General features: G+C 43.3%; 1 protein-coding gene across 1 annotated transcript in view; it reads left to right on the top strand.

Moving 5' to 3' along the window:
- The first annotated feature begins 571 nt into the window (after positions 1-571).
- lrp5 (low density lipoprotein receptor-related protein 5) overlaps positions 572-27,721 on the top strand; it is a 51,338-nt gene continuing 24,188 nt past the window's right edge. The window contains 8 exon segments of the mRNA XM_024379192.2: positions 572-825; positions 6,327-6,521; positions 6,768-6,984; positions 11,660-11,857; positions 15,669-15,865; positions 16,959-17,090; positions 19,527-19,923; positions 20,189-20,360. Coding sequence (XP_024234960.2) covers positions 741-825; positions 6,327-6,521; positions 6,768-6,984; positions 11,660-11,857; positions 15,669-15,865; positions 16,959-17,090; positions 19,527-19,923; positions 20,189-20,360 — 1,593 coding nt within the window. The 5' untranslated portion in view covers positions 572-740.

The raw sequence follows: 27,721 nt of genomic DNA, 5'->3' as shown, positions 1-27,721 counted from the left end.
TTGTACTATATCTGTTTGCGCTTCTTGCGGTCAATATGCAGTACACATTATTTATAATTATGTTCCTGGTCGCCTCCCGACCTGCCGATCAAGAAAACTGAATGTATTTGGGCACCCCTGGCACAAAGCACAGATGATCCATTACATGGAGCAGATACTCCAATGTACACTGTAACAATGAAAATAAACGTCTTCAAAAATGGAAGGCAGTCGGGAGGCAAGATCAGGTGGGACCATTCTAGCCAATGAGAGGGCAAATACGCTTGTGAACAACAGACACAAGTCCGATATAAAGTGTTCTTTCTCAAAGTTGCCGGGATGTCAAGTGTCCTACTTATATCAGTACAATTGTAAGAAACTACGCATTACGAAACGTATGTTCGATCAAATAAGCCACACGTTGCAAATAAGCAATTACATTTTTTGTCAGCCAAATTCGGCATTCATTGATCTCCATACCAAAACTCCTCGCTTGGTGAGCGGAAAAAACGCCACCTGCTAGAGAAGATATAGATATTGTGCTCAGTTATTCCTCTCGCTTTGCCTCTTCCTCTCTGCATAAAGTAACTGTATGTCTAGTGACGTCATCTAATTTCCGTTTCCATTCTCGTCAGTGCCTCTGCCTATTAAGACAGACTGGAGTAGCTTTCCAACAAGAGTATAAAAAGTGTCGATTAAGACTCCAGCTCGGATTTTTAACTTTCTTTTGCACAAATAACCCGAATAATGGAGTCGGGGTTATGGAATTAAAGCCACGACCACTAGCAATGGACGTTCTCCTTGTGGAATTACTGTTTTATAGCAGCTTGCTCTCTCTGGTTCGTGGTAAGTAGCGTGTTTCTGCTTGGACTCTGCAAAGTTCTGGGAAGCAATGTGGCTATAGCTACGTGATATGTGAATGTATCTCGCTAGAGGTCGGTAGTTATAGTAGCCATAAGTTTATATTTTAATATTTTAGAGTTTAATAGACTCTAGCATGTCTTGGCGTGTATTTTCTTTTAAATATTATACGTTTTGAGTCTTTTCTTTCCAAGTTGGATACTGACTGTGTGGCAAGACAATCGCAGGAGTTCACTCAAGCCGAAACTGTCTCTTGCTTTCACAATGTATCAGCAATAGTGAAACGTTCAAAACTCAAAATATGAAATTAGACATTTTATTTTGCGCAACTTTACTTAATTATTGAGGGGAACTGCAAAAGTTCATTTTAGAGCCTATACTCCGAGGCCTCAATGTACTGCGATTGATCGCCGGTGTCGGGTGTCATTTGGGAGTCCTTGATTTTCTGCCTGTAAGTGCGAGAAAGTTTGGGAAAGTGAAGGACAAGGTGTTTATCTTTTTTTTTTTTTTTCAAAAACTTTTTGAAGTAGCTAACCACAAATACCCAATGAGATGGGTGATTTTTTTTCTGAAGGTGCCCAAATAAAATCCTTAACCAATGAATAGGCAAACATATTTTGTAAGATGGATCGTCAAACTACTAACAAAATGCATTTGACCATTTTACTGACATATTTTTGTAAATACTAGAAATCACACACAAACATCCCTAAAAGTCTACAAGTGGGTTTAGTTCTATAGGTGTTCTTGTTTTGTGTGTACTTATTAGCCAACTGTTTCCAATAGGTTGACTAGGGCTGAATGGACTATATATAGATTAAATTATTAGTTCACCTTTTATCGAATATAGGCTGGCTATGCCTAGAAATAAATCAATACAATATTTCTGTATGCAATTTAGCATGATTGTAGATGATTAGAGTTTGAAAGAGTGAATCTTTTTGGGTTTTATGGCCATTCTTTTAAATGGAAAATGGCAGATTAATGCCCACTTAATTTTAAAAATCCTTTTCCCCAGCATTGATTTGAGCAAGTTATCATATACAGTGCCTTCAGACCCTGGACTTTTTCCACATTTTGTTGTTTTACAGCCTGCATTGAACATGTATTACATTCAGATAGTGTGCCACTTATCTACATACAATAACCCACAATGTCAAAGTGGCATTTTGTTTTGAGATTTATGTTTATAGTTAAAAGTGTTAATGTCTTGAGTCAAAAGTATTCAATCCCTTTTCTAATGGTACGCCTAAATACGTTCTGGAGTAAAAATGTGCTTAACAAGTCACATAATAAGGTGCATAGACTCACATTGTGCAACAATAGTGTTTAACATGATTTTTGAATGACTACCTCATCTCTTTACCCCACACATACAATTACCTGTAAAGGTCCCTCAGTCGAGATGTGGATTTCAAACACAGTTTCAATCACAAAAACCAGGGTGTTTTTTTTTACAATGCCTCGCAAAGAAGTGCACCCATTGGTAGTTGGGTAAAATGTTTATTTTTATAAAGCGGACACTGAATATCCTTTTGACCATGGTGAAGTTATTAATTACACTTTGGATGGTGTATCAATAGATGCAGTCACTACAAAGATACAGGCGTCCTTCCTGTTTCAGTTGCCGGAGAGGAAGAAAGCTGCTCAGGGATTGCACCATGAGGCCAATGGTGACTTTAAAACAGGTTAATGGCTGTGATAGGAGAACTGACGATGGATTCAACAGCATTATAGTTACTTCACTATACTAAACGACTGACTGAAAAGGAAGTCTGTACAGAATAAAAAATATTCCAAAACATACATCCTGTTTTGCAATAAGGCACTAAAGTAATACTGCAAAAAATGTGTCAAAGATATTACCTTTTGTCCTGAATGCAAAGCATTATGTTTGGGGCAAATCCAACACATTGAGCATAGCTCTTCATATTTTCAAGCATGGGGTTGGCTGCATCATGTTATGGATATGCTCTTCATCGGCAAGGACTAGGGAGTTTTTTATTTGTATAAAAAGAGACTGAATGGAGCTAAGCCCAGGCAAATTCCTAGAGGAAAACCTGGTTGTCTGCTTTCCAACATGAATGCAACATGAGTCTTCTACTTTGACATTATAGTATTTTGTGTTGATGACAATTGAAATCAATTTGACTATTAAATCTAAGAGGTGTGAATACTTTATGAAGGCACTGTAATCCTATATTACCCTCTGACTAGTATCAATCAAAAATAAACTCATTATTTTATGTATGATTGTATTCATTTAAATTACGCTCGCATTATACATCCAAGGTAAGATTCAGCCCTTTAGTCACTTCAGTGTTTAAAATGTAAAAACTAAGTTTGACCATGTTCAGTAACTGTTGCTTTCTTGTGACTGCATATCATAAATCAATCCCTTCAGATCTATTTTTCCAATAGATCTCAGTTTTGGCTAATTGTTCTGCTGTGAAAATAAAGCCTTGCAGTGTATGGGAAGATTTGCACGACTTGAGGCGTGAATGTTATTCCATTCCATGGGTGAAGAATGTAGTCTATAAATTTTATCTTTTTCACACATCAGTTTTTGCAATATGAGTAGGCTATTTGTTTAATTTCAGCTGAGGATGTGGAGAGGACGTTTAGCTGAAGTCTGTACACTGTAACAGGCAGTCTAGATTCCCCATGGGTCTCCCACTCCCTTTTCCTTAACACCTACTCTTCCTCAAAACCTCAGACACCACACACAGCACAGCACTCTGATAAGGCTTTGGAGCCAGGGAGCTGTTCTTCCTCCCAACCAGAACAAGAAAATAAGTGGGAGGGAATCGCTTCTCAAGCTGAGCACAGTGCTAGAGCAATGGAGGCTTTCTGCCTTCCTTCCTTTCAGGACACTTTTGAAGCTCGTAGAGTAGACACCCCCTTCCCTTCACCCCCTGTCTCTCCTCCCAGTGGAGGGCCAGCTAATCCTGGTGACAAGCTCAGACTCCTCAGCTGTTCCTTTGTGCTCCCTCTTCCACAAACGATCCAGGTGTTCCTAACTCACCCCCTTTTCAAATGACTGACTGGAAAAGCTGGTATGATGCAATGTTGATAAGTCATTTGAACTGGCAGAGAGAAATGGCCGGTGCAGCTATTGACTTACTAAGAAATAGGTTTAGGTTTTTTGGACCCTGTGCAAAAGTAAAACAGAGCAGACTCTGGTATGCATCGTATCCCAAGCTGTGTGCCCTTGAGCAGAATTGAGTGTCTTATTCAGGTAGTAAGTAGCCTATCTGATAGGCTGTACTTTCCTCTCTTTGAACCATCTTTTTTTTTTTTTAAGCTTTAATTGTAAAATTCATGTGAGGCATAGTGCATTTAACTTTCTGAACCCTATATTTTTATATACCCAGTCTTAATTTCTCTCTTCACGGTGGGCCCATCTTCGGAGAGTGCATTTCTTCTGAGTGCCAGAGCCTTCATTGTGCGTTTTCAAGGAAGTTTCCAGGTTCCTCCTGCTGTTTTATACAGATGGAAAGTTCTTCATTGAGTGTTGCTGAGAAAGAAAATGAAATACTGTCGAGGGGGGACAGAAACATAAGCTTTGAAGATGGACCTGAATAGGGACTAGCACTATAGTGTTTTTGTTTAGGGTCAGCCATTTTGATATAAACTAGCCTTCCAGTGTATAGAGTTGCTGATTGCCTCACCGGCAAGATATTTTTCAAGGTTGTTAAACTATATCCTTATAGCTACAGCCCCAAATGAAAATGTGGCCTCTAGGCTGTTCATTTCTATGTCTGTATTAGCTGGCTTGATAATCCAACTGTTGGAGCCACTTGACCATGATGATAGGCAAATAAGGAACCACATTCTTGTCAGTGAAGGATCGTGCCTGGGAGCCAGTCATGGATGTTTAGGAAAGAGCTGGCATTGTTTGGTAGACTGGCTTCTGGCCCTGCCTCTTGGGATTGTGCATTTGGGGCAGAGACCTAGAGCGACTGCTTTGCAGCATGTGGAGTGGACAGGCCTCTGCTCAGATCTCATAAAAAGTGCAGCTGTTGAGTTTTGTAATCCCCACTGTTATGTATCCACTGGGGGCTGAGGTGTCAAGAATCCTCCCTGATGGCTTTCGGTGGTCCCTCTCGCTCTCTCTCTCTGGGCCTCCACATTCTGCTATCTTTTTAGGAATGCCTTTGGATTACCAATGGGGCGTATTTGTTTTCAACACTCCAATACACACGGCCACTTACTTCCAAGCTACATCCTTGAGATCTCATAATAAGTATGTAGTCTACTTGTTGTATGCCACATGTTGGCTCGGCCTAGTTTCTAGAGACTTTCTCTGATTGTGGCATTTTTGTAGCAGAGTTCTCCGTACCTTTAGGCAGTGATAGTGTTCTGTTCCTCTCCAGGTCCTCTGTTCCCCTCCAGGTCACAACTCTATTGACCTATGAACCTTGTGATTCAGAGAAAGAAAGAGACCCACGTGGCCTTATGGGAGAATTAGGCTGTGACTTGTGGCTTGAAAGCTTCTTCTCCATCTTTATTTCTCCACTAGTACCAGTGTGATAGCCATCTTCTGTATTTCTCACTGTCTAACATGTGCACATAAAATCATGGTCTAAGAAAGGTTATGTTGGACATGTAGGCCTAGATATGGGGAGGACGGGGTAGAAACTAAAGTATGAGGTCTCCAATCACATTTAAATGTGTAGCTCATCTCAGTTCATTTGCCTCACAGCCCTTTTGTAGTCAATAATGAGGAGTTGTGTTCTGAGGATGTGTAGACGGGCAGTAAATTGTGGTTAGTCTGGGTTTTAATCCTGTTCAGGGGGAGGAAGTTCTCCTTAGCAGCAACAAGCTGATGTCCACGGCAGCTTCACAACAGCTCCAACATGGTCTATGATTAGTCGGTTAGGCCTACAGGTTTGGACTGAAGGTTAAACAAGTGAAACAAGAGAAAGTTGGAACATGTTTTGACAACTTTTTACGTAAAACATTGCTGACGTAGGCATCTTTTTATTACATTTTAACCTTTTTAACTAGGTAGTTCAGTTAAGAACAAATTCTTATTTATAGTGACGGCCTACCGGGGAACAGTGGGTTAACTGCCTTGTTCAGGGGCAGAACAATAGATTTTTACCTTGTCATCGCTGGGATTTGATCCAGCAACCTTTCAGTTTCTGGCCCAATGCTCTAACCACTAGGCTACCTCTCTCCTCTCCGCAAGCATTGTCAGTGCTTTCTGCCAGTGATGACATCAGTCTGTGTGTATGCATCCAATGCCCCCATCTCAATCAGCAGTCACTGAGTCACCACTTGCTTACTGGGTGGCACATTATGCAATCCAGCTTTTGCTATTGGCTTTCACTCTCCTTGTGGAATATGTAACTTGATTCTAAACATAACTAACATGAAAGGTCATGGGCTTCTCTTCATCACATTTCAACCTAAATGAGAGTAGGGTGTAATGGCTGTGTACCTTATTTAAAATAAAAAAACTTTCTTTTCATTTTCCTCAGGATCTCCCTTGCTGCTGTTTGCCAACCGGCGGGATGTGAGGCTGGTGGAGGTGGGGAGGCCGGAGTCGGTGGTGGTGGTCAGTGATCTGGAGGATGCTGCTGCCGTGGACTTCCTCTACTCTGAAGGACTCATCTTCTGGACCGACGTCAGCGAGGAGGCCATCAAGCAAACCTACTACAATCAGTCCACCCACTGTAAGCGTTACAGCGCCACATGCCAGTTAGGGACTTATGTTGTGTTTGCTTCCATTTGTAAGTGTTTTTAAGTTGGTTGCAAATATAATTAAACATTTAATATATTCTGCAAAGCATAGATGAACTGGAAAAAAGATACAACCTAAGCTAAATCTAGCTAATCGCACAAGAATGTCACTTAATGGAGGGATGTTGATAAGTGTAGACCTAAGTGTTCCCACTGAAATATTGGCATTTTGTTTCCAGCTGTGAAAGAGGCCATGGGGACAGGGCAGACTGTTGTCGTGTCGGGCCTCGACTCCCCCGATGGACTGGCTTGTGATTGGTTGGGCCGTAAACTATACTGGACCGACTCGGAGACCAACCGCATTGAAGTAGCCAACCTGGATGGCACCTCTCGGAAAGTGCTCTTCTGGTTAGACCTGGACCAGCCCCGGGCCATCGCCCTGAACCCAGCCCACCGGTGAGTCTCTGGCCTGACCTTGTTCTCTCCCCTGACTGGGACATGGTTCAGGGTGGGTTCCTGGGTCATGTATCCGCACTAGCCTCCCCTTCCCTCCATGTGTATTTCTGGTTCATACATGCATCCGTTGGTTGAAGAGCGAGGGTGGAAAACCCTTTCAGTTGGGTCTGTTTCCTGTTGTGTTGCGTAGATCCTCTGGAGTTGACCCCTTTTCTCTCATAGGGCACTGTTTCTAATTCTATGTCAGGGACTAAGGTTGTGTATCCGTTGTTAGCATTGTTGAGTGAGTGAAATTCCACCTCAGTCAGTGGAAATTAATGCAGGAATACCTTTTTAGTTGATGGATTTAGTGCAATTCAGTGCTATTTTTGAATGTGTATGGTTTATTAACATTTGGACTTTAAATCCCAATAACCTGTTTTTAAATTTATTTTTAACTCTTTAGCATAGCGATATGCTAGCATAGCGAAAAACTAAAACAGATTATGGTGTCAAGAGTTTAACTCTCTGTACAAAGTTGGCTTCATACAGTTCAAATAAATATATCACTGAAATACTGTACGATAAACCAAGTAAGATTTGAGTTATTCGTTTGTTGAATTCTTTCTCTGAAAGACATTTGTTCATCTTGAAGAAGCACAAAAACACAATACATTAGCCATTTTTAGGTTCTTGCAGTCTTTCTGTTTTGAGATCTCTCCTTTTGAGTACAGCTCCTGCCGCCTTCAGTAGTGTTTTTTTTGGGTGGAATAGTGGGGCCCGGGAGAGAGGGAAGGTGTTCAGTCCTTGGTAGGCCAGGATCCAGTTATAGCCTAGTTCAGCTAGCGCTGGTGGATTGTGTGTTTAAGCTAACATATATTTTGATTTGCACAACGTTTACTTACTGTGATGAGCTGAGGTGGTGCCGGGTGGAAGGCTGTTCTCAACCACATCACCTAATATGAGATCATTATTTAGAGGTGCCATTTATGTCCCATGTTGATACTTGATTTCATTACGTTGATTATTAGTTTAGAAGCAACTCTAGATTAAACTTTTATTTCACAAATACTATCAATTATATGTATACCTAATAACCATTTATGGATAATAGGCTGTCATGAATGTGTCTCAAATGCGAGTTGACATGTGTTGCTTTTCCCTTCTGTCCTTGCTTTGCCCTCATGAGGCTAAGAGTTTAATTCCTAGACAGCAGAGCCATTGTTCTTCATGCTCTTTGTTCAACCAATAACTTAATTCTAATGGAGGTATAGGAGCAGGGAAGCTCTTAATTGTGAAAAATGTGCTAGCTGAGTTTGGCACCATTGGCAAACTAATATGTTAGGTCTCTGGGGAGGGGTGGGGTGTTCACGCTTGGTCTCCCTGCTGGCATTAGGTTTAAGAGTTTCCGATGGTGGGTGACATGCTTGCTGTCGTACCACATGCTAAATGAATGAATAATCGGGCTTCTCCAAACCCCTGTTTCCTGACGCCTTAATTGTATTTTCTACCCGGCTGGACAAAGGAATGCTGTTCACCGTGTCAGTTGGTGCACAGTGTTACATTCTAATCAGCTACTGGGTCCCTGACACGTAGGTGATCCATTCTGGCACAAATCTACAAATCAGACTTCCTATCAATAGACATGGAATTTAAAAAAGATCTTTGCTTTTATTGTTGCTATTATTGTTTTATTGTTTATTGCTCTTGTTGGAACGTGATGTCTGAGAGTTAGTTGCTCGTACAGTATATCCATTTTTGGGGGTGTTTAGAATGCAACTGAAACCCACAAGGTGCTCTGCTCTCACAGGGCCTAGAGTTAAGGAATTCACATCATCCTGACTAATGCGCGTCAGGGGGCTCTGGGAACATGGAGCTATCCCTAATGTTACAGAAGTATACCAAACATTATGACCCTCGCATTCCTGGACCTTTGGATTCTTGATTCACACACTAAACTGTTGGGTGTGGAAAAACCCAGCAGTGTTGCAGTTTGACACAAACCGGTGCGCCTGGCACACACATACTATCATACCCAGTTCAAAGGCACCTAAATATTCTGTGTTGCACATTTATCCTTTGAGTGGCACACATGCACAATCCATGTCTCGAGGCTTAAAAATCCTTCTTTCACCTGGTCAGTCTGTCATGGAAACGGCAGTTAATGTTTTGTATACTCAGTGTATCTGCTTTCTAGCTGACCTTGTACAACACTGGAACATCACCTACATTAGTGACCCAAAACTGACCTCTGAGTGTCTGTCTGTCTTATTGTGAGTAGCCTATGAGTAGTAGTAAGACAGTCTACCACACCCAATACTTTCTCTAGCCAGTTTGTTAAATGGAAAAACAGAGTAAGCCATAGACCAGGACAACTGGGAAACCTGGAGGCAGCTCATACATTGTTCATAAAATTCTGCATGTTTGTGCCAGGTTATTTTACAACAGTTTTTCAGTTCTAACACCATTTTGATTCTGTCCATTTTAACATGCGCTACACGGCCAAAAGTATGTGGACACCCCTTCATATTTGTGGATTTGGCTTTTTCAGCCACACCGTTAGTGACAGTTGTATAAAATTGAGCACACAGCCATGCAAACTCCATAGGTGGCAGAATGGCCTTACTGAAGAGCTCCGTGACTTTCAACGTGGCAGCGTCATAGGATGCCACCTTTCCAACAAGTCAGTTGGTAATTTCTGCCCCAGTCGACTGTAAGTGCTGTTATTGTAAAGTGGAAACGTCTAGGAACAACAATGGCTCAGCCGCAAAGTGGTAGGCCACACAAGCTCACAGAAAGGGGCTGCAGAGTGCTGATGCATGTAAAAATTGTCTGTCCTCTGTTTGCAACACTCACTACAGAGTTGCAAACTTCCTCTGGAAGCAGCGTCAGCACGAGCTGTTCGTCGGCAACTTTATGAAATGGGTTTCCATGGCCAAGCAGCCGCCAGAAGCCTAAGATCACCATGCGCGTCGGCTGGAGTGATTTAAAGCTCACTGCAATTGGACTCAGGAGCAGTGGAAACGTGTCCTCTGGAGTGATGAATCACACTTAACCATCTGGCAGTCTGACAGATAAGTCTGGGTTGGTGGATGCCAGAAGAATGCTACCTGCCCGACTGCATAGTGCCAACTGTCAAGTTTGGTGGAGGAGGAATAATGGCCTGGGGCTGTTTTTCATGGTTTGGGCTATGCCCCTTAGTGCCAGTGAAGTGAAATCTTAATGCTACAGCATAGAATTACATTCTCAACAATTCTGTGCTTCCAAGTTTGGGGAAGGACCTTTCTTGTTTTAGCATGACAATGCCCCAGTGCACAGAGCAAGGTCCATACAGAAATGGTTTGTCGAGATCGGTGTGGAAGAACTTGACTGGCCTGCACAGACCCCTGACCTCAACCCCATCAAACATCTTTGGGATGAATTAGAACACCGACTGCGAGCCAGGCCTAATCACCCAACATTAGTGTCTGACCTAACTAATAATACCCTTGTGGCTGAATGGATGCAAGTCCCCGCAGCAATGTTCCAACATCTAGTGGAAAGCCTTCCCAGAAGAGTGGAAGCTGTTATAGCAGCAAAAGGGGGGACCAACTCCATATTTAATGCCCATGATTTTGGAATGAGCTATTCGAGGAGCAGGTGTCCATATACTTTTGGCCATGTAGTGTACGTAGGATCATTTTCTATTTGCTGGTGGGCTAACCTGTCCATCCACCACCTCAGCGGTCTATGAATAGAAATGTAACATGCCTAATGTAGCCTCCATTCAATGCAGTGCACATTAGAGCCACTGCAGGTATTCTGGGAACAACATGCAGACTACGACTTGGAGATCTGCCAAGTTTTAAGATTGCTATCAGGTGTTATCAGAGGACATGAGAACGTGTGTGTGCGTGTTAAAGGTGAACGTTGTAAACTAAATTGGGACCCTAAACGTTAAGAAAAATCCCTAACTCAAATTATTTTTATTCACAACTTTTAAAGTTTTTTTTTTTTTTTTTACAAATACCTACTAACACAACGATGCGGCAGTGTTAGTTGGAGAAAAAAAGTAATTTTTCTTCTTTAGATCGAGTGGCTCTAAAGTGACGAGGGGAGCAGAGATGACATCTAAGTCGACTTATTGCTAGTTTTCATTGCATAGTACCTGTCTTGACTTTATCAAACCGAGAGAAGCTAGTTAATGTTAGCTAGGCTAATTGAGACTTCATAACCTCAACTGTGTGTGCTCTCCCTGTCCGAATCCTACAGTAAATAACTCCATTCAGATGACGTAGCAGCCTCCTTGTTGGCTCTTGGTGTTGTAGCCTGTCTTTCTCAATTAACTTGTAGTTCTGTCATTTTAATTCAGTCTTCCATTAATTGCCTAGATATATATATAACTTGCCACATGGAGGCTCTAGCTCCGACTGTAGCCTAGTGCCGGTTTGATGACTTTCACGACAACAGGAACAAGCTACACGCACTACTCTCTTGTGAAAAGCAAGAGTACCAGCAGCATAAATGATAGTGGGAAGTGCAATGAAGATGTGTACTGTTGGGGGTGCTCGAGGACACATTTTTTATTGAAACCCTGGACAAGCACACCTGATTCAACTCATCATCAAGCCCTCATTGAGTAGAAAGAGGTGTTTGTCAAGGACCATTGGGTGTGTTCGGGTGCTGTTTACTTATTGACTCTAATTTTCCTCCTCAGCTATATGTACTGGACAGACTGGGGGGAGGAGCCTCGCATCGAGAGGGCGGGGATGGACGGCAGCAACAGGAAGATCATCGTGGAGGTGGACATCTATTGGCCGAACGGTCTCACCATTGACCTGGACGAACAGAAACTGTACTGGGCCGACGCCAAGCTGAGCTTCATCCACAGAGCCAACTTGGATGGCTCCTCACGGTCAGTCTGTTCTCATTATTAGTTTGTACACCCTTTGTGCAAAAGCAGCCAGGGATCTGACTGAACCGTAGTGCTGGACTCAACTTAATTTCAGAGGATGAGACGGCTGAAACCTCCAATCCAAACACATTTGACTCTGGAGGTCCCAATCCAAACATTGGCTCTGCATGTAGGCCCAGTTGTGACCCCCTCCCTCTGTGGTTCTCTAAACTGGAGATTACCTCTGCCATACTGTTGAAACCCTATCTGACTTGGCATTATAGTTGTGATTGGGGCCCTCGGGGCATGGGTTGACTTTCCTTTGTGTAACTTGGATTTAATGGCCATGTTCATAAAGAGGTAGGGCCGGGCGGTATACCGTATTTTACTATATACCGGTATTGATGGATGGACCGGTTTGGGTTTTTACTTAGTTTTATAACCGTGTTTCATTGTTTGATTTGTTAAATGTGATGCTCAACTCCAGCACGTGTAATATATGTTTTTATAGTTGACTCTGTTTGCTATTTAAGTCTTTGTGCTCCTGCTGCATGCAGCTTCCCACACCAAGCCCTGCCCCCTGTCACTCAAGGAGAGAGCAGCTACTCGACCACAGCCGAGTAGACCACTTTCTTGCTGTTAACTCGGCACTGCAGTCTGCATGGTCAGATGGCGGCAACGAGATGTTGGTGACATGGTGCTTTCCACAAGAGTTCTCTAATTACACTATTAGTTTATTTTCTGCAAACTATCTGCTGGTTTGTCTTAGCAAGTTGTGGCTGAAATAAATATTGTAAGCTGCTAATATAGCTGGATAGCTAGCCTGCTAAATTTCCTAAGTCAGCGCAAACGTAGCTATTTAATACAGCATGTTGCCAGTGCTCGTGTAGGCCTAGACGATCATGTTTGTGCAACATTATCTTCTAAATCAAAGCGGAATAGGCGAAGCATGAATATGTTAGCTAGCTATATGAGGTAATAAAACATGTAATTTAACATCTCATTTGGGTCACCTGGAAACACTGACCAACACTTTGGCACCTACCCTGTGAATAATTCCTCCCAGTCTTATTCTTTCGTTGTCATGTCAAACAACAATGTATTCAAGGTGCTGCCCACTATATTCCAAGTATAGAATTTGAATAATCATTCATGCTGAGCGATTAGTGCTTATTGAGGTTTGTTCATTTATTTATTTTTTACATCAATTTTTGGTTACACTTTTTTTGTGAAATAATGGCATTCAAATGATTTTTGAGCTTTTTAATGGAACTCCAATGCCAAAAGTAGTTAACATTCAATTGCCAGAACGTCGAAAATATTGCATTGTCTTTCAGGTCTTCATTGGGTAGACATCAATAGAAAAATGGCAAATTACTCTGAAATAAAATATTTCCGTTGTGGATATTACTTTGGATTTAATTGATTACTTAATTTTTCATTTCTTGAAGTCATGTCATCTCTGCTCAGGCAGTAGCAGTCTGCCAGCCAGACAACATTCTGTGCTCCCCATACTATATTGTCTTTAGTCATCCTGTTTAGCAAGGCTAGCCTGACTAAGCATGCTGCAGAGCTGTCTGACTAAATCATGTGACTAGTTCTTCAAAATAGATAAGGCATACTTTCACGAACTGTCTCTATCCTTCTCGTTGTGTATGTTCCTCTCATGCAGTCTGTGTGCTAACATAACAGGAGTAAAAGTGTATCCATCTGTCTGAGACGGATAAAAACGGGCTCAATAGATTATGGTCGTTGTTCTTGCTTTTAACTAGGTGGAATATTTGCTTGATGAAAACTACACCGCCGTTCAGCCCAGCGTCCAACACAGTTCTTGACATGATTTCTCTCGTGAATGATTTGATTTAATTCTAGAGACGGCACCTTGGGCTCACCAAAAAAACAAACTAATGTAATTCATGTAATTGAACCAACTTTGGTCAATTAGGTGTTTAATAACAAAAAATGACATGTTGGTCAATCGCTCAGCGCTAATAATCACTATTTCCAAGGGTCCAACAGTTCACCTATTAACTAAGCCTATGTATTTTTTGCCCATATGTGGCACAGTGTGGAAATGATAACGGAAATGCAGAAAATTGAACACTAAAACAATTAGAATGGCGAAAGCTCCATTTAAAAAAAAATCATAATTTATGCGTTGCCACCCTAGGGTCATGAACTAATCAAAGCATATTTAGTATTTTTATTATTCAAAAACTCAAAATACGGTCAAATGTGAAAAATATTGTGCTAACATTTTGGCCATATTGCCCAGCCCTAAAGAGAGCCCTTCTCTCGTGAGAAGACTGCTTTCTTCAGGGTGGAGAGTGGAAGCCGGTGTTCTCAAGATCAATGCAGTTGCAATACCCTCGTTTGTTTAACTCCCTCAGGACCAGATTGCCCAGTGTGTTATGTCAATTTGAAATGAAGTTGTAATTTATAACTTGATAAGATGCACCATGGTGGAACTGTTTCTTGCCAACTGTAATCTAATTGCATGCCTCCAGTAATGGTACTCTGAATTATTGTAAGCACTCTTACAGAGGAAAGTCAACTTCACCCCAGAAGTAGTTTCTGTTAGCATTTACCTCTAAAAGCGAGACGTTTTTGCCTTTCATGTGCAACACATTTTTGACACGTCTGATTAATGGAGCAGTTTGTAGTATGTTTTCAACGGCGGCTTCAAACATGCACACGTTCCAACTTCCAAGTACGTCGAATGCGAAATAGCTGTGAAATCTGGTGTAATTATTTATATATATATATATATATATATATATTTTTTTTTTTCTCTCCCAACCCCTCGTTCTTCACACGCTATTAAAGTTTTGGAGAAAACATGCTGTCGCCCTCCTCGACCCTACCTCTCTGAAAAGGTTATCCATTTACCTACCAGCCAACCCTCCACAGTCTGGTGATTGATGAGGCCCTCAACAGAATTCTGCTTTCTGTATTGGGATTCTTAACACTTGTGCAATGGCATGCCACGCTTTGATCCTGCATTTTATTTATGTCCTCACAGAGCTGACTAGCTGTTGGCCTGACTGTGTCGTCTGGCGGCGCGAAGGGGCGCCCTACTGGATGAGGCTGCGCTCGGTGCTCTGTGCTGCTCTGGCTTTGATAGACTACTGCTCTGACTGACTTCCCCACTGAATCAGGACCGTTAGTACAGGGCCGTGGCTACCGTTCCCCTGTTAAATAGTTTACCAGATGCTGCATTATTAAAGTCTGATGACAGGCTGATTTGTTAAATTTTCCCTTGGAAAGGGCTTGGTGCGGCTCCTAAACTGTTCCATGACGTCACTACGTGTTCCAACGCATCCTCTTTAGGGTCTGACTGAAATCCCAACCAGGGGGCTCTCGCTTGTTGTTAACTCATTTCCACTGCCACTTGTTATTTTTGGTATGAATTTATTGCTACTCAGACAGTCTGGGTTTTGGTATGGCCAGAACGATACCTGTTTCGCAATACTCGTTAGTATAGTAACAAGAAAACAAAACACTGAACTTAAGAAAACACCTCTAATATTGGAAACAAACATTGTCATCCAGTGTCAGTTTATTTTCCAAGCAATAGCACACTATTTTACATGCAGCAGGTTTCTGCTTCGGGTTCATTTTTGCCATGGCCCTAGTTTTTGTCATTTACTGCTGTTTGGTGTCATGACATTCACACTTGTAGAACGACTGAGATGCACAACTCAACATCTCAACTGATACTCCTCTTCATTACTTTCCAATTTTACTCTTTACAAATATACCGTCTAAGCATGGATTGGTACTGATGGTTAAAAAGGTGTGCTGATCCATAAATGATGTTTTGAATTCACAGGGAGACTGTGGTGGAGGGCACCCTCACCCACCCGTTTGCCCTCACCCTGTCAGAGGAGACTCTGTACTGGACAGACTGGCAGACCCGCTCCATCCACGCCTGCAACAAACACACTGGAGACAAGAGGAGGGAGATCCTCAGTGGAATCTACTCCCCCATGGACATCCAAGTGCTGGGTCCAGATAGACAGCCAGACAGTAAGTAGTGCTGGGTCCAGATAGACAGCCAGACAGTAAGTAGTGCTGGGTCCAGATAGACAGCCAGACAGTAAGTAGTGCTGGGTCCGGATAGACAGCCAGACAGTAAGTAGTGCTGGGTCCGGATAGACAGCCAGACAGTAAGTAGTGCTGGGTCCAGATAGACAGCCAGACAGTAAGTAGTGCTGGGTCCGGATAGACAGCCAGACAGTAAGTAGTGCTGGGTCCGGATAGACAGCCAGACGGTATGTAGTGCTGGGTCCGGACAGACAGCCAGACGGTATGTAGTGCCTCTTGAATATCTCCATGGTACTCATAATGAATGTTAGAGAGCACAACATAACAGATTGTCTGCGTTATGATTCCCATCTGTGTTGCGAGGTAGTGAAAAATGGACGACTTTGGCAGTATGTAAACATTGGCACCCCTGTGTTTGGGGAGTGAAGGATGACGAACGCCACCATTATGGTGGGTTGCGTCTCGCAAGGAGTTTGGGGAGGGCAGGTGATATAGAGAAAGGTAGGAGGCTTAGATAAGACACTTTAGAGAGGACGACATTGCTATTTAGGAGGTAGGACATTTAGATAAACATTCACCAATAAATCCCCTAACCTGTATATCAAGCTGCCATAAATTCAATCCAAAAATGAGTTGGCTTAGACTTTGTGTGAGAGGAGTTTGAGCAATTTGGCCTTTGACTGTGGCCTGATTGTAATCCTCCGTTAGTGCTGTGAGAAAGGGGAGGGTTGGTGTTTGCTGGTCCACTGTGCCAGCCGCTTGGGCTTTGTAGCTCTGTAGTGCCCTGCTGAGATTGGCAGAGCGTGACCCAGTAGACAGGGAAAATCACGCCACAGGACATCAAACTTTGTGGCACAGCTATTGTCCGAGCAGCGACCTTTTTTATTGTGGAACAAAAATATCACAGTTGGTTTAGTTTGAAAAATGTTTTTTCTGTTTTCAAGTTTTCATTAATTGTTATGTTGTCAGAATGGTTCTCTCGACGGAAGACGCTCGCAGTGTGGCTTTCAGTTTTAGGGACAGTTTCACTGACTTTCAGTGTTATCTCTACTGACTTTGCTCTTTGCTCCCTCAGTCCAAACTCCCTGCAGTGTGGACAACGGAGGCTGCTCCCACCTGTGCCTGCTGTCCCCCATGCAGCCTTTCTACAGCTGTGCCTGCCCCACTGGAGTCAAGCTCAAGGAGGATGGGAAGACCTGCCGCCCAGGTAAGAGACTAGGCGCTGTGGCCACTACCCTCAGCTGGTATGTGTTTCTCAGTAGCGAGCCCCCTTTTTGAAAAGACTACACAATGGGTGTATCTCAAATGGCACACTATTCCCTATATGGTGCACTGATTTTGGGTTCTGGTCAAAAGTAGGGCACTTTAGAGAGAATCGGGTGCCATTTTGAGAATCAAGCCCACACAATTCCCCCTCAGTGATGATGTCCTCCTACTGTAGATGTGTCGCGGTTTCACATTAGACATTCCTATCTGGTGTACGGGACATTATTGACATTCCTGAGGTTATTTTATTTATGGACTCTTGAGTTAGGCCTATTCAACTGCAAGCGCTGCCCTTAATCACACAAACCAAAAGTCATATTGTCCCAATTTCTTTAAACCGATTAGGAAATATGCCAAGCTCTATTTTTCATTTCATAACGACGTGTACAGTAATTAAGCATCAAATTCAGTTAAAATGTTAGATTTTCATTTTTTTAATACAATTATTCAATTAAGATCATTTTATTGGGTGTATTGGCATCCTGTTCCTCAACCAAAACATCAAAATGCCTAACGAGAGAGCCATTAAAAGGGCCTAATCTCTGACAGATGGCTGCTACACACGGCGAGCTCTTCAATGCACAATTTACCCTGCCGTTTGCTCTTAATTTCTATTGCCCCCACATACAGACAGCTACATTTAGCCTAGAAGCCACCCCCTCTCCCCACATTCCCTACTTTCCAGAGTTTACCAAAGGCCACAGATGTGACTGACTGAAATTCAGGAAGGTTGGACCTCCCCTGTTTATGCGTTGTGTTGCTGCTGCGGTCATTTCCCTTGCCACTCCAATCTCCTCGCCTTACTTCTGGGCAGAGAGAGCAATTACGTAGGAAGCCAGGCCTAATCAGGTCACTGTGCCGTTTGTGTGTTTAGTGGACACAGCCCGGGCCCATCCTGCAAAATGAAACCTGTTTGTTTGACTTGCCCCAGGGTGTTTACATTCCCTCTGGTCTCTCTCTGGAGGGCCTGATATTTCTCCCTGCCTGCCCATGACTAAGGAGAGACCCACCCCACCCATAAACCTCATAAAGGTGACAAATACTTGTCTAGAGGGGAAGAAAAAAAATTCTGGGGGATTTCTTGGCATCAACCCTTGTTTGAGGAGTGACAGCCCTTTGCTTGTTTAGTTGCTGGAGGCTGTTTTGACCTGGGATACCTCCTTGTTGGAATGAAACAGTTCGACGTCAAGCCAAGGTCAGTGCTGATTCTGAAATCCGAGTTCAGTCCTGGCCGTCCTGGTTCTCACCCCTCACTCTGGTGGACAGAAAACATCATTGTCTCTGTGCACCAGTCCTGTTCTTTGCCTCAAAGACTCCTCTCCTAGGCCAGGGATGCAGCAGATCCTCTATTTGAAATTGAGGCGGTGTATTCCCAGGCCAGGGAACAATGAGTTGTATTCTTCTAGCCCTCATTCCAGAGAAGTAAGTAAAACCATAGTGTATGTATGTGTGGGGGGGGGGTTAGTTATCCAGGCCTGATAGAACATGGATGTATTCAGAATGACTATAGGATTAAGCCAACCTCCAGCAGTGTTGACAACTAAACAGAATGTAAAACAATACCCCATTGTATCAGCTCCGATTAGGGGGAAAGCAGCAGGACGGGGGGGGTGGCTGTGTGAAGATTAAAGAGAGCTAGTGTCCACGCTCCTCATTTGTTTAGCTTGGGTGGCTAAATTGAGGGCGTTTGTTGTGGTTTTAGGGGAAGTCTTGTCACTTTGTCAAATGTGAAGCAGACCGAGGAGTGAATTTAAATCAAAGGCGTGGCGTTCTCTCCTTGATGGAAAACGAAGAGCTGTTTTTTTTTCACTGTCATTACTGATTGGTGTCACCCTTGATTGATGCCCTCTTCTGATTGGGCGTCAGTAGTCTGCAGCTGGTCTTGGGAGCACTGGAGCGTACATAGCTAAAATGTGAGATTAGGCAAGGAAAAAGTTGGACCTAATTGCCTCCGCAGAGTGTGGCTCTAGTGAGCAAATGCAGCTGCTATTTAAACCAGGCTCCGTGGCAGCTAGGTGTCCCCTCAGGAAAACATTTATATACAACTGTTTTTTTTGATAGGCTGATATTTAAAAGGCTTAATTTAGTCTTTTGGATTTGTTTCAATCTAATCTAAAGCCTGTTGTCACTTTGTTTGGATTAAAGTGAACAAATTGCCTATTCATCAACTAAAAACCGAGTAAACAAATAGAATACAAGAATTAAGTTACAACTATAAATTGTCCTCTGAAGGTTCGTCTTTACTAAAACATATGAATTTGTCTGTCAGGTATGGCTTTGTAGGACCTCCAGATAGGTCTCCAATGAGCTCTGTTATGTCATATGCCTGTTGACTGGCATGCTCTCTCCCCACTAATGTCCACTTCTACCTCCCCAGGTGCAGAGCAGGTTCTGCTGCTGGCCCGGAGGACTGACCTGAGGAGGATCTCTCTGGACCTCCCAGACTTCACCGACATCGTCCTTCAGGTGGATGACATCCGCCATGCCATCGCCATTGACTACGACCCTGTGGATGGATACGTGTACTGGACTGATGACGAGGTCAAAGCCATCCGCCGCTCCCGTATCGACGGCACTGAGGCCCAGACCCTGGTCACCACGGAGATCAACCACCCAGATGGCATCGCGGTGGACTGGGTGGCCCGGAACCTGTACTGGACAGATACTGGCACTGACCGTATTGAGGTTACCAGGTTGAACGGAACCTCCCGGCGTATTCTGATCTCAGAGAACTTGGATGAACCAAGGGCCATTGTGCTGGACCCTGTCAATGGGTATGTGTGTTTTATAGATTTAGGTATTTGTTTTCTTATTTGATCACAGCAATCAAGTTAACTCATTTCAGCAACAACAAAAATTATGTATTCCTTCATTCCATATGTATTCTACAAAACACCTGTTGAATGATTTCACTTCAAGTTAAACTATAAATCAAATTTTATTAGTCACATACACATGGTTAGCAGATGTTAATGCGAGTGTAGCGAAATGCTTGTGCTTCTACTTGAGTTTGAATTTTGTTCCCGTCTCTCTCCACAGTTACATGTACTGGACAGACTGGGGGGAGAAGCCCAAGATAGAGCGAGCTAACCTGGATGGAACTGAGCGTATCGTGCTGCTCAATACCTCGCTGGGTTGGCCAAACGGTTTAGCCATCGACTATGAAGCAGGAAAGCTGTACTGGGGCGATGCCAAGACGGACAAAATTGAGGTAAGTTTGGTGCTTCTTATGTACCAAATAGTTGTCTATGGAGTAACTACAATATTCCCATCATGGTTTGCTGCTGTTGATTGTGGAAGTAGTTGAGTCGACGTCTCCCTCGGGAATTGTGTTCTCATTCACTCGCTCCCCTCATTTGAGGTTGTCTGGTGTGTTTGTTGCCTGTGGATGTTGAGAAGTGCTTCAGGAGCACATTCTTGGATGAGGAGACGCAGCCCAAACCTGAGAATATATCTGACCTATGGCTGGCACCATTACCCTATAACCATGTTATGGATGAAGACCTGTCATGGAAATAAAATAACCGCCAAAACTGTTTTTTATTTTATTTTGTTAATTTTTTAAAAAGATTTCAAATCTACATGTCATTGTGACAATCATTTCCATGTTAATGTACAATGATCATTCAAATTGTTAACTTATGGCTGGGGGGCAGTATTGAGTAGCTTGGATGAAAGGTGCCCAGAGTAAACTGCCTGCTCCTCAGTCTCAGTTGCTAATATATGCATATTATTAGTATATTTGAATAGAAAACACACTGAAGTTTCTAAAACTGTTTGAATGATGTCTGAGTATAACAGAACTCATATGCCAGGCAAAAACCTGAGGAAAAAATCCAACCAGGAAGTGGGAAATCTGAGGTTGGTCGATTTTCAACTCAGCCCCTATTGAAGTTACAGTGGGATATTGGTCATGTTGCACTTCCTAAGGCTTCCACTAGATGTCAACTGTCTTTAGAAACTTGTTTGCTGCTTGTACTATGAAGAGGCGCTGAATTTGAGGGGATTGAGTTGGAGGTCTGCCAGCAGTCACGCGCTGATCACGCGCATTTCACATGAGGGGTAGCTCCCGTTCCTTTGCTTTTCTGAAGATAAAGAAATTCTCTGTGTGGAATATTATTGAAGATTTATGTTAGCATCCTAAAGATTTATTCCATACATTGTTTGACAAGTTTCTACGGACTGTAACGGAACTTTTTGACATTTCGTCGTGAGTTTTGATTTGTTTACCAAACGCGCAAACAAAAGTAGCTATTTGGACATAAATGATGGACATTATCGCACAAATCAAAACATTTATTGTGGAACTGGGATTCCTGGGAGTGCATTCTGATGAAGATCATCAAAGGTAAGTGTAATATTTATAATGTTATTTCTGATTTCTGTTGACTCCAACATGGCGGATATATTTGTTCTCTGAGCACCGTACTCAGATTATTGCATGGTTTGTTTTTCCGTAAAGCTTTTTTGAAATCTGACACAGCGGTTGCATTAACTGATGTGGCTCATGCAATGGAATATATTTTTTTGTAATGTCAGTTGAGTTGAATCAACAAACCACGGCGCATATTTTAGCACACAGTATTTTACTTCTTGCCTTGCTCCTATTGGTACACTTGCAACGGCCATCAGTCCACCCATTATGCCACCATTGACTTGAATGGGGACGCCTGTCTTTCATTTCTATGGCAGCACATGCAGTCAGAAGTGGCGGAGAGGAATGGGTTTTAAAAAATGATTGCGGTCATTTGGCTGGCCAATTACCGTCATCTAATATTCCATGACTGTTACAGCCCTAATCTGACTGTTGGTCCTGTGTGAGCTACAGAGGAATGTCAGAGAGCTGTTATAATACCTGGACAAGCAACTCTAGATTTCCTGTCAGACACACTGCAGTTTTATTATTTTTTGGATTCTAACAGCTAGGACTTTATCCTGTACTTATTTCCTGCTTGCCTCTGTCCAAAGCCAATTTTTTTGAAACCCTGATATTTCCCACTCTTGTTATTTTATCGGGGAGTGGGGGGTCATTTTACATGTGAAAGACTGAATTATTTTGAGGCTAGAAACTGTGCTAGGCTGCTCCTTTGTTAGGTTGCGGGTGATCATATCTTTAGAGGAAGAGCTGTGTATGTGTGTGTGTTCAAGGTCTGACTGTATTATATGATTTATCGTCTACCTGCATGCACAGGTCCCAGGGTGTTGAATACCACGATGGCCATATTTCTCCAGTCACATGCTCCATATAATATGTAAACACAGGAAGAGCTGGAGCCACCTCCCAGATGAGCTTTAACACAGCGCTTGGTGGGAATGTTTGTTTTCTTTCCCCTTCTCACTCTCTCTTCTCTTTCCCTGTGACTGTGTATGTCTCCTGTTGGTTGAATATTCCCCTGCTCATCATAACTATGCCTTTACCCGTGGTTAGTGAACTCACTTGGGTTTCTGTTCGTTTAGGAGCAGTTTGTCTGACTGGCCTCATCAGCCCTGGGAAGTTTCCTAACCACTTTTTGTTTAGCTCGCCTCTGTTGCCTGGCACCCTGCAGGGGCATTGTTCAGTCTCAGAAAGCATAAAGTACCCTTAGGGGGAGGTAGGGGGAAGACTATCCATTTACAAATCCACTCTAAAACTCTTGGTTAAACTGTAAATCATTTTTACCTGCCTAGCTAGAATGCTCTGAAGCTGGCTTGTTTGTGGCCAAAGTGTTGATTATCATTAACGGAGTCGGGCATGCAGGCAAGGATGAATGAGCAGGGAATAGGGAGCTCCCACTAAGATATTGAGCTCCATGAGAGGCCACAGATGTGTCAACATGTAATGTCCCTGTCTCCCCTTTCCCTTCGCCTTAAACCAGGCATCTGTCCCTCGCTGGGGCTTTGGCTGGCACTGGATTTGGCTAGCACCAGGCTCCAGCGAGCCTTGGGTTTTGTCCAGGGGCACAGTGAAGAAATGTTCTCTCCTGTCTGAATCAGTTGTCAACTCAGAGCCATGGGGCGAAGCTTTCCTGAAAGAGTGACTGCGTCGTCTCTCGAGCCCCACAGCAAAGGATTCAGGGCACACGGAGAAGTAGAAAGAGCCCTTTGTCAGATGGAGATGTCCAAAATGTTGAATCCATCTGTGTGTGCAGGTCCTGAGAGTGGGGAGTGACCAGTTCTGGGAATCATATGCTGGGTTTATTTCCAGATGAATACTTTTAGTGATTACCGGATAATTTAGGTGAAAAAAAATTGCTATTGGCATCATACAATAGTGTTTCCAGAAATCGTACATTCCATAACTTTGTGGCTGGTGAAGAGTTGTTTATTTGCTCTGGAGTCTGGACCCAGAAGCCCAGAGTTCCTTGCCTGACTCTTTCTCTCGGTCTGTGTAGAGCAGATGGAGAAGAAACCGAACAAGGGTAGTGGAGCGATTCAAAGAGGGGGTTGGGCAGCACTGCCTCTTCTCACAGCACGCCTGACCAATGTGCTGACTGACAAGGGAAGCCCCTAGCCTGTGTTTTCTGCCGTGACCCTTGCCCTGGACCTTACAATGGGTGCATAGAATGGTGGCGGGCCAGCCCTTGTAGAGTCCTTCTCAGCAGCCCCCACTCCTGCACCAGATGCCCACTCTGGTGGCAGCCCTGCTTCCAGAGGCTCCCAGCAGCTGACAAGTGTGTTCTGTTCTGCTCTTTTCACAAGGGTTCTTCAGCTTCACCTAATGGCGGCCCCGGCCATTCTTCCACGGACCCACTTAGCTGCTGAAGGGGACAGAACTGCTTGAAGTGCTAATGGGGAGAAATCCCGGCGCTGCTCAGACATCAGTCATTTCTCATTAAAGTTTTTGAACATAATTAAGCGTTTTTGTTTTGAGGGCCCCCTTGTGTTTTTGTAATGGCTGTTTGAAATTCCGAGACTATCTTTTCCTTAAAGAAGAGTGCATTTAGTTGCTACTGCCTACCTTTTTTTTTTTCTTTTTAGATGACAACAGCATTGGGTCTTGAATTAAATGTTTTTGAAAAGTGCCTTCTGGCATTTGGAATGTGTCAGTTCACTGGCTGAATGGTTATAAATAGAGGTCTGGAGGCTTTTTAGCCCTCCTCCCAGCCCCCCCCACTCTTTTTCTATGCTGGTGACTGGGCCTTTCTGAATTTTCTTTCTCTTCTATTGCGTTGTGAAATGCCTTTTGGGTCCAAAGACATTTTTCAGTGTGTGTGAGGGGATAGCTCTTCACTTCCCTAAATGTTTGTCATCTTCACACTTTGCATATAGCTATCATGCATGTGTGGCTTAGGGATGTGCGCTGTTATTTGAATATATGAATTGGCGTTATTATTTGAATACTTGTGAGTATTCATTCTTTGCAAGGGGAAAAAACATATAACACTGGAAATTTTTGAAAATTAAAATATCCATGTGACAGTGTTAGACACAGACAACATTTCAAATGATAAATTTAATGAAACACTTTTCAATATACACTGCTCAAAAAAATAAAGGGAACACTAAAATAACATATCCTAGATCTGAATGAAATACTTTTTTCTTTACATAGTTGAATGTGATGACAATCACACAAATGATCAATGGAAATCAAATTTATCAACCCATGGCGGTCTGGATTTGGAGTCGCACTCAAAATTTAAAGTGGAAAACTACACTATAGGCTGATCCAACTTTGATGTAATGTCCTTAAAACAAGTCAAAATGAGGCTCAGTAGTGTGGCCTCCACGTGCCTGTATGACCTCCCTACAACGCCTGGGCATGCTCCTGATGAGGTGGCGGATGGTCTCCTGAGGGATCTCCTCCCAGACCTGGACTAAAGCATCCGCCAACTCCTGGACAGTCTGTGGTGCAACGTGGCGTTGGATGATTGAGCGAGACATGATGTCCCAGATGTGCTCAATTGGATTCAGGTCTGGGAAATGGGCGGGCCAGTCCATAGCATCAATGCTTTCCTCTTGCAGGAACTACTGACACACTCCAGCCACATGAGGTCTAGCATTAGGAGTAACCCAGGGCCAACCGCACCAGCATATGGTCTCACAAGGGGTCTGAGGGTCTCATCTCGGTACCTAATGGCAGTCAGGCTACCTCTGCCGAGCACATGGAGGGCTGTGTGGCCCCCCCAAAGAAATGCCACCCCACACCATGACTGACCCACTGCCAAACCGGTCATGCTGGAGGATGTTGCAGGCAGCAGAACGTTCTCCACGGCGTCTCCAGACTGTCACATGTGCTCAGTGTGAACCTACTTTCATCTGTGAAGAGCAGTGCGCCAGTGGCGAATTTGCCAATCTTGGTGTTCTCTGGCAAATGAAAAACGTCCTGCACGGTGTTGGGCTGTAGTAAGCACAACCCCCACCTGTGGACATCGGGCCCTCATACCACCCTCATGGAGTCTGTTTCTGACCGTTTGAGCAGGCACATGCACATTTGTGGCCTGCTGGAGGTCATTTTGCAGGGCTCTGGCAGTGCTCCTCCTGCTCTTCCTTGCACAAAGGTGGAGGTAGCGGTCCTGCTGCTGGGTTGTTGCCCTCCTACGGCCTCCTCCACGTCTCCTGATGTACTGGCCTGTCTCCTGGTAGCGCCTCCATGCTCTGGACACTACGCTGACAGACACAGCAAACCTTCTTGCCACAGCTCGCATTGATGTGCCATCCTGGATGAGCTGCACTACCTGAGCCACTTGTGTGGGTTGTAGACTCCGTCTCATGCTACCACTAGAGTGAAAGCACCGCCATCATTCAAGTGACCAAAACATCAGCCAGGAAGCATAGGAACTGAGAAGTGGTCTGTGGTCCCCACCTGCAGAACCACTCCTTTATTGGGGGTGTCTTACTAATTGAATATAATTTCCACCTGTTGTCTATTCCATTTGCACAACAGCATGTGAAATGTATTGTCAATCAGTGTTACTTCCTAAGTGGACAGTTTGATTTCACAGAAGTGTGATTGACTTGGAGTTACATTGTGTTTAAGTGTTCCCTTTTATTTTTTTGAGCAGTGTAGTTGTTATGCCATGCACGGTGTGCCCCATTAAAGACCAGTAGCTAACCACTAGCCTTCACATGTAGCCTATTTATGTTGGCCAATCAAAGTGGCAAACGGGCTCGAGTTTGCTAACGCAATGCAAGATTGGATGGAATGAAGTTAGCGAAATAAAGAGGTCGGCTACAACGAGCAACCAACAGGTAGGATGTTTTATCTGAATGGGGTCGAGGAGAAAGTGCAGCTAGCTTATATGGGATGATGAATAACTTTGTGGCTTCCTCAAGTTAGCTAGCCGTGACTGTATCCGCTGCTTGCTACACTCTGCCCCATATGACCTCAGCACCTGCAGCAATAGTGCCAGCCTCTCAATTGCACAGCAGTGCTCTGGTTAAAAATGTTTAAAAAACACATGTATTTCGAATATCCGACCAAAGATGACTGATACTATTCGAATAGTAAAATTATTTCAAACTCCCATCCCTAGTGTGGATCTGACTCTATTTATATTATCAGATGTTTCTGGGGATGTTTAATGCTATTATACCACTCTGGTGTTTTAAGAGTTCTGGTTGGAAAGTCTCCTAAGTCATCTCCAGAGGTACCTTTTTCACATTCATTCAAAATGGAGAAATATTTTTAGATGGCATTTTCCATTGCTTGCTTGTTGAGCAAATCGAGTAAGTCTGGCACTTTCAATTAAGTAAATTAGTCATTTGTTTTCCTTTGTCCATATCAGTGTTCTGAAGTGAAGTTGCAATACTATTAGATTAATTATTATCAGAGTATTTATTAAGACAAAATAGTAGGGACACAGTTTTCTTAATATTTTTGAAGCTTTTCATTACTGACGGGCTACCAAGTAGGCCTTTTGCTGAGATACAGTGGAGTTTGAAATGTTGATCTGAGTCCACTGCCTCTTTTAAATGTGCTGTTGAAAGCTCTGTTTTGAATACAGTCCAAGAAGGTCCTCTTTCATCTCGGGACCCGCACGTCTGAAAGAAGGCTAAGTTATTGGCACTCGGATTGGAAGGTTTTTCCTTAAACAGTAAAGGAATTGTGGTCTTTTATTTCAGTCTCTCGCCATGTGTTTTAGCCTCTTTGAGGAATCTGACTCCCCCTGCAACCTCGCCCCCCCCTGTGAAAGCCTCTGATGTTGCCGCACCCCCCCGTTCACCCAATAACTGGTGAGATCCTTGAGGATAACTCATTTGACTGATGTGCTAGTCCTCTATACAGAAACTCATGCTTTGTTGTACAATTATGCAGATTCTCCTTCTGTGGAGCGTTTAGTCACTCTTCATTGCCTTGTGTGTAGAGTCTGGTTCCATATGGTACATTTTGTGAGGTAGAGGAAAGTAAATGGTATGGTGAATGAATTTCCTCCAGAAAAATATGAGCGGAATGAAAAATATGAGCTTCTCGGGAACTGGGTGTTGGTTCTCAGAACTGAACCTCAAAGACCTCCTGTGATCTCAGCAGCTGTACCCAATACCCATCTATGTGTTGGTGAGAAGAGTCGCGGCAACTTTGAACCCATGTGTGAAAATAACTTTATTTTTTTGGTCTATGGCTTACTGCTGAGCCATGAATCTCATTAAAAT

Source organism: Oncorhynchus tshawytscha, linkage group LG19, assembly GCF_018296145.1.
Source record: "Oncorhynchus tshawytscha isolate Ot180627B linkage group LG19, Otsh_v2.0, whole genome shotgun sequence".
Lineage (NCBI taxonomy): Eukaryota > Metazoa > Chordata > Actinopteri > Salmoniformes > Salmonidae > Oncorhynchus > Oncorhynchus tshawytscha.
The sequence above is the reverse complement of the archived record's forward strand: the minus strand, read 5'-3'. Positions and strand labels throughout refer to the sequence as shown.